The 14885-nt window shown below is 46.1% G+C and overlaps 1 protein-coding gene across 1 annotated transcript in view; it reads right to left on the minus strand.

The window, feature by feature from the left end:
• Nucleotides 1-13768, minus strand: part of COL15A1 (collagen type XV alpha 1 chain) — a 115436-nt gene extending 101668 nt beyond the window's left edge. Inside the window, exons 1-2 of the mRNA XM_017527723.2 lie at nt 13346-13768; nt 13176-13261 (exon numbers count right to left, since the gene is read on the minus strand). Coding sequence (XP_017383212.1) covers nt 13176-13261; nt 13346-13359 — 100 coding nt within the window. The 5' untranslated portion in view covers nt 13360-13768. The remainder of the gene's footprint in view (nt 1-13175; nt 13262-13345) is intronic.
• Between the last annotated feature and the right edge of the window lie 1117 nt (nt 13769-14885).

Below are 14885 nucleotides of genomic sequence, written 5' to 3' on the forward strand. Positions count from 1 at the left end.
TCAAGAGATCCTCCCACCTCAGCTTCCCAAAGTGCTGGGATTACAGATGTGAGCCACTGTGCCTGGCCAGAATTAATTTCTTCAAAACAAAGCTACAGTACTCTTTCCAGGTATGAAAAGTTTCTCAGCCATTCCATGAACTAAAGCAACAGTGCAAAGATGACAGGAGCTGAGCGCAGACATAAACTGAGATGCATACCATTCTAACAGTCTCAAATGAAACCACTCTTAGAAATGGGGTGCAACAGCCATGGCTTCCAACCCAGCCACCCCGTCTCCGTGATGAGCCAGCCTTTTCCTCACTTTGCAGATTGACTATCTGAGGCCAGAGAATGGAAGGGATTTGGCCAAGCTCCCATGACCAGGCCTAGCACCAAGGAATCCAAGCCACTAAACCAGTGCAGGGCATCTTAGAAAACTTCCCCAGCAAAGACAGTGAGGACATTCAGTTGCAATTTGACATCAGCCCACACTTGCAGATATTAAACAAATAAAGCCATTTCATTCCTTAATGAAAGCTCATTTCCTAAAAGGGGAGTAGAAGACCCTGAAATGGAGCCATCTATGTAGACAGTTAGACCTGAAATAAAATTAGAAAATATGTCACATGGAAAAACTCTGCAGCGAGAAACGGTTTCTTCCCCACCCCCTTTTTTCTTTCCGTGGGAGAGTGAGTAATCTGGCATTTTAACTAGACAGGGGAGCAAGCAGTTTAGTCTCTGTTTTGTACCAAATACACACAGTTGCCGGGCAGTTTTGTACCCCACTTTGTGAATGAGATGACAGTGAAGGGTGTGCTCAGCAGTGAGATGAACAGGGCTGAGCAGAGCTGAGTCCAACCACTACCCCCAACTCCCACAAAGTGTGACCAAACTGAACTCAGATATCCTAGAATATTCATACTAATGATGCTGCTAGAATTTGCCATTCCAACCCCTTCATTTCCAAGATGGGGAAACTGAGGCCCAGAGAGGTACAGTGATTTGCCCACAGCAGAAGAAGAGCAACGGATTGTTAAGGCTGAGGCTCTGGGAGAGTCTCCACTGTACCCTACACTGTTGCCATAGTTGCCTCTGGCATGTCCGGGGCTCCTCCGTGGCTGGTGGTGACCTGAATGTAACAGGGTTCCCCCGGGTTATTCCTTCAAAAGGCATTGCCTGAGTGCCTGCCAGGGGCAAGGCACAGGATTAGGTGCTGGTGGTGCAGAGAATAACCACAGCCAGGCATGATGGTGCCTGTAATTCCAGCACTTTGGGAGGTCAAGGTAGGTGGATCACTTGAGCCAGGGGTTTGAGACCAGCCTGGTCAACATAGTGAGACCCCATCTCTTAAAGAAAAAAAAAATTAGCCAGGCATGGTGACACACACTTACAGCCCCGGCTACTCAAGAGGCTGAGCTGGGAGGACCACTTAAGCCCAGGGAGGTCAAGGCTGCAGTGAGCTGTGATCACCGCTATGCCCCAGCCTTGGCAACAGAGTGAGAACCTGTCTCACACACACACGAAAAAGAGAGAGAATAACCCTAGTCTGGTCCCTTAGAGTGTCTCTTCTCCTACTCTAGCTACTCTGGAGGCTCTGTCCATTTGAGATTAGGGTATGGGAAGGGATATTCTAGGAGATGAGGCCAGGACAGCACTTGGTAGAACTTCAGAGGGCCTCAAATGCCACACTAAGGAGTAGAAGGCTGTATTCATCTTCCAATGCTGCTATAACAAACTACTACAAACTTAGTGGCTTACATCAATACAAGTTTTGTTGTCTTATAGTTCTAGAGGTTAGAAGTCCAACACAAATCTCACTGAGATAAAAATTAAGATATCGGCAAACTATGCTTATTTCTAGAAGCTTCAAGGGGAAATCAGTTTCCTTGCCTTTTGCGGCTTACAGAGACTATCTGCATTCCTTGGCTTGTGGCCCCTTCCTCTGTTTTCAATACAAGCAAAGAAGGATGCTCAAGTCCTCTCACATCACATCATATCACATCACTCTGATTCCTTCTGCCTCCTCTTCCACGTTTGAGGACCCTTGTGATTACACTGGGCCCAGCCAGATAATCTGGGACAATCTCCCTCATTTCAGGTCAGCTGATTGTCAACCTTAATTCCATCTGCAGCCTTAACTCCCTTTGCTATAGAACCTAATGGAGTTACACATCCTGGGGATTAGGGTGTGGGCCCTTTAGAGGTCCAGAACCCTGCCTACCACAGGTGGTGATCATGGGAAGATGACAAAGGGTTCTAAGCAGGGAGCAACATAATTAGAGCTAGTCTAGAGTGTTGCTCAAATGTTAACATGTATGCGAATCACTAGGGATCTTGTTAAAATGCGATCCTCAGTCCACTAGATGGTGTGATTCTGATTTATGAGTTCTGGGGTTGAAGCCAGAGAGTTTGCATTTCTGCCAAGTTCCCAGGTCATGCTGATGCTGCTGGTTCATGGACCACAAGTAGCAAGAAGCCAGAAGCAAGAAGATTGAGTAGCAAGGAGCTAGAGGATGAGTTCTAGGGTGGAGGGGATGGAGGCTGAAAGACAGACAGAAAGACCTGTGTGCTAATGTCAAGTCGTAATTGAATTTCATTTCACAAGGCTGTGGTGAGAATTAATATATTAAATACACACATACCGACACACATACATATATATATATATACAAAATTTATATTATATAAAACATCCATACACATATGTGTATGTGGATATATGTGTGTGTATATATAACATAAATATATATCCTATATATTAAAACTTAAACAGCACCTGGCACATAAAAATACTATATAATTATCATACTGGGGTTTTTTTATTCATTTTTTGTTTGTTTTCTTGTTTTTGCTTTTGAGATGGAGCCTTGCTCTGTGGCCCAGACTGGAGGGCAGTGGCATTATGTTGGCTCACTGCAACCTCTGCCTCCTGCGCACAAGAGATTCTCCTGCCTTAGCTTCCTGAGTAGCTAGGACCACAGATGTACACCACCATGCCTGGCTAGTTTTTGTATTTTTAGTAGAGATGGGGTTTTGTCACATTGGTCTCAAACTCCTGATCTCAGGTAACCCACCAGCCTTGGCCTCCCAAAGTGCTGGGATTACAGGCGTGAGCCACCATGCCCCAGCCACACTCTTGGTATTTTCTTAGGTTCATGTGAAGCACCAGAGCACTGGCCGGGGAGTCAGGATACCTGGTTCTAGACCTGGCTGTCCTGCCAAGTTGCACTGCAACCACAAGCTAGTCACTTTCCCTCTCTGAGCTAAATAATCAAGTCAGGACTAGCCAGCCACTGAGATTGTAGCTGAAGGGGAGAAGGAGCTGGCTGGGCCTATTTCAGAAGTTCTGTGTGTAATGCTGTTGAAGTTGCAAGAACTTGGTTTCAGCTTGTCATCAGCTAGGATCTCTACTCTTATGTTCTATGGGATGAAATGACTGTAACTTTCCTATGCCAAAAAAAGCACAGCTTAACTTTTCTTTCATGAAACATTCTATTCTTGACATATATACTACATGCAGTGGCTGCTCTCACCCTGCCCCAGCCCCATCATCCTGCACAGTGGATGGCTGCAGGGTGGTCTTTCCGTGTGGTTGGAGGCACACATAGACTTTGCTGGTCAAGGGTTCATAATGCTGGGTTTTCACTAAGATCTCCACAGTCCCAGGCTTTGAATGATTCATTCATTAACGTATTCAAATACTCATTGTGTCCATCTGGTGCCATGTCGGATGCTGGGGAAACATGGATAAATACAAACGGCTTCCTGCCCTCCAGGAACCCACAGTGATGTGGGAGCAGGGAAGTACTGAGGCATTGAACTGATCACCAGTGACAGGCTCGATGCTCACTAATCCTTACAGTAGGAACTGTTGTCCCAATTTATAGGTAAGGAAGACAAGAAGTCCTTTTGTGGGACTCAGCATCACCACCTTTGAAAGGAAGCAGTTGGACTGCATTGATTGTTCTCAGTCCTGGCTGCACCTTAGACTGCAACCAGGAGCCTTTCAAACCTGCTGGTGTCTGGACCTTATCTCAGATGTATGAAGAATCCCTGAAGAGCTGCCGGACTGAGCACCAGCCCCCCTTGGAATTCCCAAGATGATTCCAAGGTACTGGAGGGCTGACGACTACCAAGGTCCTGTGACCTGAGCTCTCACATTCTAATTTCCTGAAAAACCCTCTTCTAGCCCTTCCACAGGCACATGCAGAATGGATTAATGAAGGGGAGGGGTGAAAAAGTAGGGTGGGAGGAGCCATTGGAGAAGGATGCCGGCAGCTTCTTTACCTGTTGTCATTTGCTCCTCTCGGGTTAGAGACACAGCAGAAGACAAGGCAGGGTGAGCTTGGTGTTCTCTCTTGCTGTTGCAGGGAGTATAAAGTATTATTGTGTTTCTGAACAATGCAACAAAAGCCTTAAAAATGAGCATGCATTAGACCTAACTATTTGTCTTAGGAAATTATTTTGTGATAGGAAATAATTACAGAAGTTGTCAAATACAGAGCTGTGAGACTATGATCATCACAACAGTGTTCATAATAGTGAGCAGTGAGAAACAGCCTAAAAGCCTGAAAGTTTATTACAGGACAACCAAACCATGAAATACTATTGCAATTGCAAAAAATATTAGAGAAGACTATTTAATGTTTCAGAAAAAATGTCTAGATGATTGTTAAGGGGGAAAAAAGCCATCAACTAAATACGATGTACAGAATGCTCTGCTCGTCTTATGATCTATGTGCATACTTACGGGTGGAAAATAGACTTGAAACACAGTCCGTCAAATGCTAGCAGTGTTTATCTTTGAGTTACAAGGTAATATGTGCTCTTTTTAAACTCCCTTTTTTGGGCCTAGTTTTTTATAATAACTCTGTACTATTTTTATTATCAAATTTTTTAATGTTACTGAAAAAATAAATCTCTTTCAAATACTTTTCACATCTCTCTGCCTCTCCCATCTCCTGGTGGAAATGGACATCCCTACTTTGGTAGTGCAGATGCTTGCGTGCACTGTGTTAGGAAACTCAGGACAAGCTCCTTAGCATGCAAGCCAGCTTCCACGCTCTGTCTCTACTACTGGACTATGAGTCCTTCCAGGATGGGCACTGAGTCTAACACAGCTCTTCAGCCATCCTGCCACCCACTCCAGAGAGTGCCTGGGACAGCAGGCAGCCAGGAATAATAGGATGAAGACAGACCATTTTGAAGACTTCAACAGAAATTCTTTTTGGGAGGAAGCCAGTCACAAAAGACTGCCTAGATGAGAGGGAGGTTTTAAGCTGGGTCCCATTTGAGTCCCTCAGTGATGGGAGGAGTAACTCCTAGAGAGGCCTAAGGCCAGGCTGTTTCCTGCAAGCCAGACTCCAGCCAAGCTCTCCAAACCCAGAAAGCGGTACACTGACATCTAAGGTCAGGGGTCCTGGTCACTTGGGAGAGATGCCAGGGCCCTCAGAATAGTTTTTTGTCCTGTTCAGTCCTTTAAATCACCATGGCATGCAATAAATATGAACTGGATTGATTTGAATGGGGTTGGGTTGGGCTCAGCGGGGCTAGGTTGAGTTGGATTGAGTTGTATTGTATTAGGTTGGGTTAGGTTGGATTAGGTTGAATTGGGTTGGACTGGGTTGGGTTGGGTTGAGTTTGGTTTACAATGGGGATAAAGAGTGGGCTACACTCATTAGGTGACCAGGGTCCCCTGTCTCTCTCATTAGATGTTGACTGGGAGGAAGGCTGACATTCTCCCAGGATCTGCTCTAACCTTAGACTTTTCCTCTTTGTAGTTGAGAAAGAGCAGAAGAAGGTAATCAGTTAGCAAACCTGGCTCCTCCCAACACCTCTGATACCACCACCTCAGCTCCCCTGGGCTCTGTGTTGATAGCAACAGGTCATACTCCACAATCTGATGCTCTGACTTTGAGGCCTTATTTGCTTATTCATTCTCCACACTAGACATTAATGCCTTAAACTGAATCTTATTGTAAGATTGCCTCCTTTTTACATCCCTCACTACCCACTACCACTGATATACTCACAGTATCTAATCATATCATGCAGAAATTATGGAATAAACCAACCTATAGTAAAGAATTCATGGCTTAATGAAGGAGGCAGGCAGGATAACTTCTCTTACCAGACTGTAAAATACACCACAAAGCAACAATCATCAAAATTGTGTGGATTTGAAACATCATACACATATTAGCAAAAGGAAGTGACCAGTAGTACAGAGATACCAGAAATAAATTTATATCATTAAAAGAAAAAATATTATATGATATCACACAACAATAGTGGGTAGTACAATGATGGGGTAATAGCTCACACTTTAATTAGTACTTTGGGGAATCCTGGGGACCACTTTGGAAAATAATTGGTTTTAGATTATACCCTAATCTGGCTGGGTGTGGTGGCTCATGCCTGTAATCCCAGCACTTTGGGAGGCTAAGTTGAGAGGATTGCTTGAACCCAGGAGTTCAAGACCAGCTTAGGCAACATAGCCAGACCCCATCTCAAAAAAAGAGATTATACCCTAATTTGTGATTCACTTTAAGTAATCGAGCTGTAGATATTAAAAGAAAACTGGAAAATCAACACATATTTAGCTGGAAGAGAAAAGATAAATGTACAACTTTTGACAAAATGAGGCAATTGGGAATTAGATAAGTAGAGGAAAGTTGAAAAATAAATTTTTATTCAACTAATGTAATAGATAAAAAGCAAAGTAACATTAGTGTGAATTCCAGCCTAACTAGTTATCATGCAATTGAAGAAAACAGACAGCCCCATTATGTGCCCTGAGTAATCAGTCAAGGTCACCCTACAGCTGGCAAAGCCATGGAAGAATCGGGATGACTTATGCCCCACAGAGGACATGGTAAGTTGGTGGATTAGACCACAGGCTAGACCAACCCCTTCATTCCTTCTTTGATTCATTGAAAAAGTTTGCTGAGTACCCACTTTCTGCCAGTCCCTGCGCCTGGGATCCCTGTTCCAGGATTCAGAGTTGGACAGGCCCATCACTGCCTCATAGAACTTCCCATACAGCAGGGAGGCAGGTGACTAATCAGTGGCCACAGTATAGTCTCAGAAGCCCTGAGACCAAGAGATTCCCATTATGCCTGGGAGAGGAGAGACAGCTTCCCAGAGCAGGATCCTAAAGGATGAATTAGGGGCCTCTAGATACTGTGTGGGAAGTGCATTTTAAAAATGGTACTGGTAGCCAGGTGGAGTGGCTCATGCCTGTAATTCCAGCACTTTGGGAGGTCAAAGCAGGTGAATCGCTTGAGGCCAGGGGTTTTAGACCAGCCTGGGCAACACAGCAAGACTCTATGTCTATTAAAAGTTTAAAATTTAGCTGGGTATGAAGGTATGTAATCCAGCTACTTAGGAGGCTGAGATAAGAGGATCCCGTCAGTCCAGGAATTCGAGGCTGTAATGAACTAAGATTGCACCACTGCACTACAGCCTGGGCAACAGAGAAGACCCTGTCTCTCTAAAAAAAATAATAAACTAAAAATGATACTAGCCTATGCAAAAGCACAGATGTTGGACGTTGCATCTCCCATTCAGAAACCTGCCAGTGATTTGATATGAGCCCAGGTCCACAGGAGCTTAGTGTTGGTGGAGCAAGGCACGGTCCTCTGGGGGCAGAACCCAGTGAGGGAAACTGAACTAGGGCATCACGATTAAACAAGAAAAATTTATCTAAACACAGAGTAAGAACTATCCAACGAGTTCTGTTCTTTGATGGGTGAGTTCATTGGGGGAAATATTGCCAAAGGAAAGAAGTCAAAAGAAAAAGGCCATTTTTCTGAAGATGTCCCAGCAGCACTGTTTATAATAATGACAAAATGGCTACAGTCCAGCTCTGGACAAAGCAGCAGCTCTAGACAATTGTCCTTTGGGAGATGGAGACCAGAAGGCAATGATGTAAAACCTCAGGTGCGGCTCCTACCCGCCTCTCTCTCACTTAGAAAAGCACATCAGACTTCCAGGGAGCAGGAGCGGCATGGTGAGAGGGAAGTCCTGCACGGCTCTGATTCATATGCTTCCATTAAATCAGGACTTCTCCAGAGAACGTAGTGGCCAAGAAGCACTTGAAAAGATGCTCAACGTCATTTGTCATTAGAAAATTACAAATAAAAACCACAATGAGATGCCATTTTATAGCCACTAAAATGGCTATAATTTTAAAAACTGAAAACAAGCATTGGCGATGATCTGCAAAATGAAAGCCCTCATACAGTGCTGGTGGGGATGTAAAAATAGTTAAGCTCAGTGACAAGACCAAATCTGGTGGGAATGTGAAGAAATGGAGACCCTCATTTCTTGGTAGCTGTGTATACGTGTACAGCCATTTAGAAGACATGCTGGCATTGTCTACTCAGTTGGGGGCTATGCACACTCTATGATTCAGCACTCCACTCCTAGGTATAGAACCAACAGAAATTCATGCTCATGTGCACTGAGAGAAATGTACAAGAATGTTCAGAGCCACACTATTACATTAGCCAAGAATGGAAACAACCCAAATGCTGGAGAAGAATGGATAAGTAATACACGGTATGTTAACGCAATGGAACATTATACAGCAATGGCAATGGACTACAGCCATATACAGCAGCATGAATAAATCTCAAAAACGTATTATTCATTGAAAGAATCAGACACCAAAGAATAGATCCTACATGTAAAAAGTTCAAAATCAAGTAAAACAAAACTTCAGAATTTCAGGATACACACTTAGATAGCAAAGCTATTTTTAAAAAGCAAGAAAGTGATGACTATTAATGTCAAGGTAATGGTTACTTCAGAGAGAAAGAAGGGAAAATAAAGCCACAGCAAAGGGGGTCAGGAGAGCTTCTGGGGATTATCGCATATCTTCACCTGGATTACATAAATGTTCCTCTGTGATAAATCATTGTACTGTACCGTTAGCATGCACTTTTCTGAATGGATGTTCTATTTTACAATAAAAACAGTTGAAAGTAAAGCAAATAATTTGCAACCATCAACACTTTATTAGCAAGAGCAAATTACTTAGGACACCACCATCCCTACCTGGACAATAGCCCCCTTACTTCTAAAATATTGGGTATTCAACACTGACACTTTACCAGGAAAAGGAAGGATTAATGCTGTCCTCCTTCTCAACCCTTACTACTGGAGGCACAAGAGGCCATATTAGTGACACTGACTGACAACTGTCTCTTTAAACAGGATGGTATAGGAGAATGGGGTTGGCTGCACACAGGACATGCTGGATGGTAGATGAGAATAGCTGGGGGAAAATGGCATTACAATTGTCTGTGGCCCTGTGTTTGTGCCTGTCATGAGCCCCTTGGGACAGTTCTGTGCCCAAATCCTTTCTGTATTCAGCCAGCATGAGGGCCAGCAAAGAATGGGTTTGTTGAACTAAACTATGTGAAATAATTAAACCTCAAACTAGAAAAGGTTTATTTTGTTTTGTTTCCCAACATTTTAAATTAGGACTACAGAGATGAGTGAATCTTGCCTCTCCACTTCATAGATGGGAAAACTGAGGCTCAAAGTGGGAAAAGCAATTCATCTACATTCACAGAGGAAGTAAGTGATTGGAACCCAGGTTTCCCAATACCTGAAATTGTGCTGTTTTAGGGCATGAGGGATATCAGGAAATTTACAGAGACCCACTTTTAACAGATCAATTCTCTGCAAAAAACCATATGACCGTGTTCTACCCCTACCTGAGGAGCCCTGTCCTGGCCCACAGTGGCATTCAGGATGGTAGGCAGAGTCCATCCAGAGGCCTGGAGGTGCAGGCGGAACTTAGGACCTGTTTTCTGAGAGAATCAATGCACTATGAGGCCAGCACTTTTAGGTCATGAGTTGTGTGCCAGCTCTGTACCAGGCTGGCCAGGAGCCCCACTTTGAAGCCCCACCAGATCTGGGGCCTGGACACTCTGGAAAAATGCGTTCTTTTATTTAATAAGCAGCTTTGTTGAGGCATAGCTTACATTCCATAAAATCCACCCATTTTAAATGTATAGTTAGATGATTTTAGTAAATTTAGAGTTGTATAATTACCACCACGATCCAGTTTTAGGACATTCCCCAAAAAGTTTCCTCATGCCCCTTTGCTCATTTTCTGTCTCTGTAGTTTTGCCTTTACAGAAATCTTATATATATGGACTCTTACAATGTATTGGTTTTTAATGGCTGGCTTCTGTCACTTAGCTTCATCGTTTTCATCTTGTTGTAGCATTGAGCAGTACTTCATTCCTTTCTACTGCTGAGTAGTATCCCATTGAACGGATACACCTCCTTTTGTTTATCTATTCACCAGCTAATGGACCAGTTTATTTCTAATTTTGGCCATTATGAATAATGCTGCTATGAACATCCACATACAAGTTTCTGGATGGAAGTATGCTTTTCTTTCCCTTAAGTAAATACTTAGGAGTGGAAATGCTGGATTGTAGAGTAAGCATATATTTAACACTTTAAGAAACTGCCAAATTGTTGGGAACATGCATTTCTGCTCAGAATAGCCCACTTACAAACGTGCTTTCAGAAGCCACCCTACTTAAGCATACAGTGTAGTGGTTTAGAGTACAGATTCTCAAGTCAGACCCTCTGGGCTCAAATTGTGCTTATATTACTGAAGGCTACATGCCCTTGGGCAAATGACTGTGCCTCAGTTTCCTCATCTGTAAAAGGGGATAAGACATGGGGTTGTTGTGATAATTGAGTGAGTTCATTCACACAGAGCACTTAGAACACTGCTGGTTCATAGTGCTATAAAGTCTTGGCAATTGTTTTTTTTACAGCCAGTTGCGCAGAGGCCCCATGGGAGGAAGAGCGCCCACTTTGACGTTCACAGATGTGGGAGGGCTATGATGGATCTACCCAGTTACAGTCATGTGGCATTGAGGAATTCAAATCCCCTCTCTAAGATAGAGCCCAACTTACTTCCCAGCACTGCGGGGTGGTGATTCCAGTGACTTGGTGACAGTGACATTGTGCTTTGAAGATTGTACAATGCCATGCAGATGCAACGGACCCATGTTACAATTGTGACAGATTGTGGGGCGCATTGGAAACCATGAGCCCCTAAAGGCTTTTCCATCTGCGTAGCTCTTCTAACTGCACACTAGGATGATTAAGAGCAAGGACTCTGGATCAGACTGTCTGGTTCAAATCTCACCCCAGCCACTTAGAAGTCCTGTGACTTTGGACTTCTGTTTCTTCACTTGAAAAACAAAGATAGTAACTGTTCTCAGTCCTCACCTCCTGGAGTGGTTGTAAGGATTGGATGAATGAAATATGAACATGTTCACACCTCCACTTGGATATACAAAGTGCTTTACAACTATCAGCCATATTGAATTGTATTAAAAATTCAGTTTGCAGGAGGATAGTTGACATTTTTAGGAATCGTTTCATATCCCAAAGAAGCACTAACCACTTATCAGTTGCAAATGGCCCTCCCTAGATCCTTCTCAGCTCCTGAAGGTTTGCTGGCTCTCCCTTTTTACATTATGAATGGGAATAGGACATCCTTTGTGTTAGAAACAGCAGCCCTGACACTGAGGGATCCCAGCGACACACACAGGAGGAGAAAGAAACACCAAAGTGTCTATCCCCAGATCCCTCTTCCTTTTGGGAACTGAAAGTTGCAGCAAAGTTCACAAAGCACCATGGAATCCAAAGCTGCCCTCTGCCACTGAGTTGGCAGGGTCCTATATCACATGCAAAATTGCAATGTTCTGACATGATCCATGGGACTGAGAAGCTAAAACTATACTCCAGCTGCCCTTTGATCTGCAATAAATGCCAGGCTGGACACTCTGGCAGGAAAAGCTATCATCGCATTTGGGTCTTGTTGCCAAGGAGAGAATGGGCCGTCTCGGGCTTCTTCAGGCAAACAAAGAGTTAACCAAGGCGCCCTTCTCAATCTCATTTCCTTCGGGCCTGCCAGAGGTTGTTTCCTAGACTTTCTGCTCCCTTATTCAATTGAAGTTGTATACTAATCCCCCAAATTCAAAAGGGAAGGGGTCAGAAGCTACAGAAAGCACGGCTCTTCTGCAAAACTGCATGGAGAAAGAGCTGAGCAAGGGCAAGAGCCTACAGACCTGGATTCAAGTCCTGGCCTTCGGACTGGCTACTTTCTAAGCTTCTCCCAACCTCAGTGTTCTAAAAATACCTGCACTGCGATGAGATTAATAGAAGCCCAAACCTCGGCACCACGCAATATACCCTTGTAAAAAACTACACATGACCCCCTGAATCTAAAATAAAAATGAAAATACCTGCATTGCTTTCCAACACATAGTTTCGGCAAGAATCGAGCAGTATTTTCTATCACTTATTTTGTGCCTAGCATGTGCTGGAACCTTGGAAACCACATTATTTCTAATCTCTCTCTAATCTTCACAGCATTTCTAGGAAGGTAAAATGGTCTAATTATTCGCCTTTTTCAGATGGGGAAACTGAGGCACAGAGTGGTGAAATCCTTTGTCCAAGATCACCCAGCCAGCCACAATTCAAACCCAAACAATCTGACCTTAACCGTTTTAACTTAGATCTATTTTAACTTAGATCTCACTATTCAGCCAACCGCCTGAGTTCTGCTGGAGAAACTGAGGCCCGAGGAACGGAAGGAATCAGATCCCTGGTTCCCAGACCACAGCTCTTTCTGTCACCGGTGGAGCCACTGCCCATGATAGACGTGACTGCTTAGGTAACTCAGCTAAGTATCCGAGCAATTCAGTTCTGTTATTTCTTGCGCAGATGTCCCTGCTGGTGTTAAGCTTCGCACCTGTGTGCGGGGAGACACCAGACCTGCCCTTACCAAAAGCCAGCCAGCACCCACAACCTAAGTGCTGGCTTTGAGTGCGCTGAGGCTGTTGGCGTTGGCGCTGTGTTTCCAAAGTCCCTGTCTGCCTAAGACTGGAGGCTCCGCGCCTAGCTCAGACATCTCGGGTGCCCAGACAGCGCTCCACTCGCCGCGGCTGCCCAGGGACCGTATTCACAGCTATAACCCCTGCACTGCCAGGAGGAAGCCGCCCGCGGCACCGCCAGTGCGCACGGAGTGGCGAGGACTCCCTTTTATGTCCAGGAATGAGGCGCGCACCGTAGCCGCGTCTGCCGCCAAAACCAACTTCCCCCGGGGCGCAGAGGCTGCCGGTGCCACCCTCAGGCCGGGTCGCTTACCTGTCGCAGCTCGGGTCTGGGTGACAGCAGGCAGGGGCGCGGAGACCGAGAGCAGCACCAGCAGACACCAGCACTGCCCGTTCCTCCTGCAAGAAGTGGGCGAGGGAGAGGTCAGGCGGGAGAAGGATCGGAGGGGGCTGGGCGCGAGGAAGCAGAAAAACCGGTCTTACCTTGGTGGTACCATCTCGCGGGTCTACGGAGCCCCGGAAGGCGCGCGGCCAGCGGAGCAAAGCGTTGAAGCTCCGCGGAGGACTAAGGGGCGCTGAGCGCTGGGCGCCGCGCTCGCCCTTCCTGCAGCGAACAAAGGCGGCGCTCGGCAGCGGCCGCGGCAGCGGGCAGAATCCCGGCTCTCGGCACTCGCCCTGAGTCACTCGCGCTCTGAAACCCGACTCCGCCGCGCCCTGCGCTCCCCCGCGCGCTGCGCCCCACCTCGGGCAGCGGCGGCGCACTCACACCCTGGGAATCCCGGCCGCCCCGGCGGTCACCCCACGCCCCTCTCCCCCTCCACAGAAATGCGCTTCCCGCTGCGACCTCCACCCGTGGCTGCCTTAAGTAATCTTCGAGGATAGCCCCGCGCCCGCCGGCCCTTGAGGCTGTCCTGTCGGGGCTGATCCGCAGAGAAAGCACTCTCCTTTCCCAGCCGCCGAGGGAATCCTCTCCACAGCCCAGAGAAGCTGGAATCAGTGAGTTCCTTATATGATGGACAAGGAGACTAAGGCTCGGAGAGGTGGAGCGAATGCCCCAAAGTCCCAAGCTGCACTGAGCTCCGAGCTGTTGTGCCCACCCCGCACGCCTGGCACATGGACCGACTTGAATGCCCAGGAGTGGACCTGCCTGGGGGCCATAAGTGATACATACAACTCAGTGTAGCAGAGGTAGTCCTAATAAAAGTTTTTTTAATGTACTGGATTCCCGGGCTTTCCTCTCTATACCTTGCCTGCCCCCTTCCTCAGAATGTAAGCTTCAGGGGGGCAAGAGCTTATCTTTGGTTTGTCCCCTTCCTAAAATAGGTCAGGTAGTAGGAGATGCCAACAAACGCTGGATGAATGAAGGAGCACGGTATTGGATGAGACACCACGTCAGGCCCTGCGATGAGATGTGGGGGTCAGGAACCAGGCTCAGTCTCCAAAAGCCCTGAGTGGGAGTGAGGGGGTGCAGGGCAGACTAACTCATTTGTACAGAGCTTATTGCAGGGCACTGGATAAACCCTCAAATGGTCGCTTTTTATTATTAGGATTACCACCAGGCACATAGCCTGAGATCTTTCAGTAAGAAGAGGCACCGCTGAAGGTGGCTGAGACCTGGACAGCTCTGAAGCCAGGCAACAGCTAGGAGCCTCTCTTCCTGATGCACAAAGTAGCCACAGTGGGCTGTGGCTCTGTGGTCAGTTCCTGAGTTTCTTTCAGTTCTACTCTCTAGAGGATGGGTTACCTCTTGCCAAGTGAGTTAGCCTTGCAGTGGAGATGGCATCAGAATGGAGATAGCGACTAATGCTTACTCGGTGTGGATTATGTCCCAAGCCCTGTGCTAAATGCTTTAGCGGTGTTGTCTCATTTAACACTCACATGATCCCCGTTTCACAGATAAGAAAGCCGAGGTTAAAAACATGTCCAAGGCTAACACATGGCAGATACAGCACCCATGCCCCTCACCACTCAGCTATGCTGCCTGCCAGTAAGCAAGAGGATTAGACTCGCTCTCTACCCTCTA

This window comes from Cebus imitator, unplaced genomic scaffold (genome assembly GCF_001604975.1).
Source record: "Cebus imitator isolate Cc_AM_T3 unplaced genomic scaffold, Cebus_imitator-1.0 Scaffold51, whole genome shotgun sequence".
NCBI classification, from domain to species: domain Eukaryota; kingdom Metazoa; phylum Chordata; class Mammalia; order Primates; family Cebidae; genus Cebus; species Cebus imitator.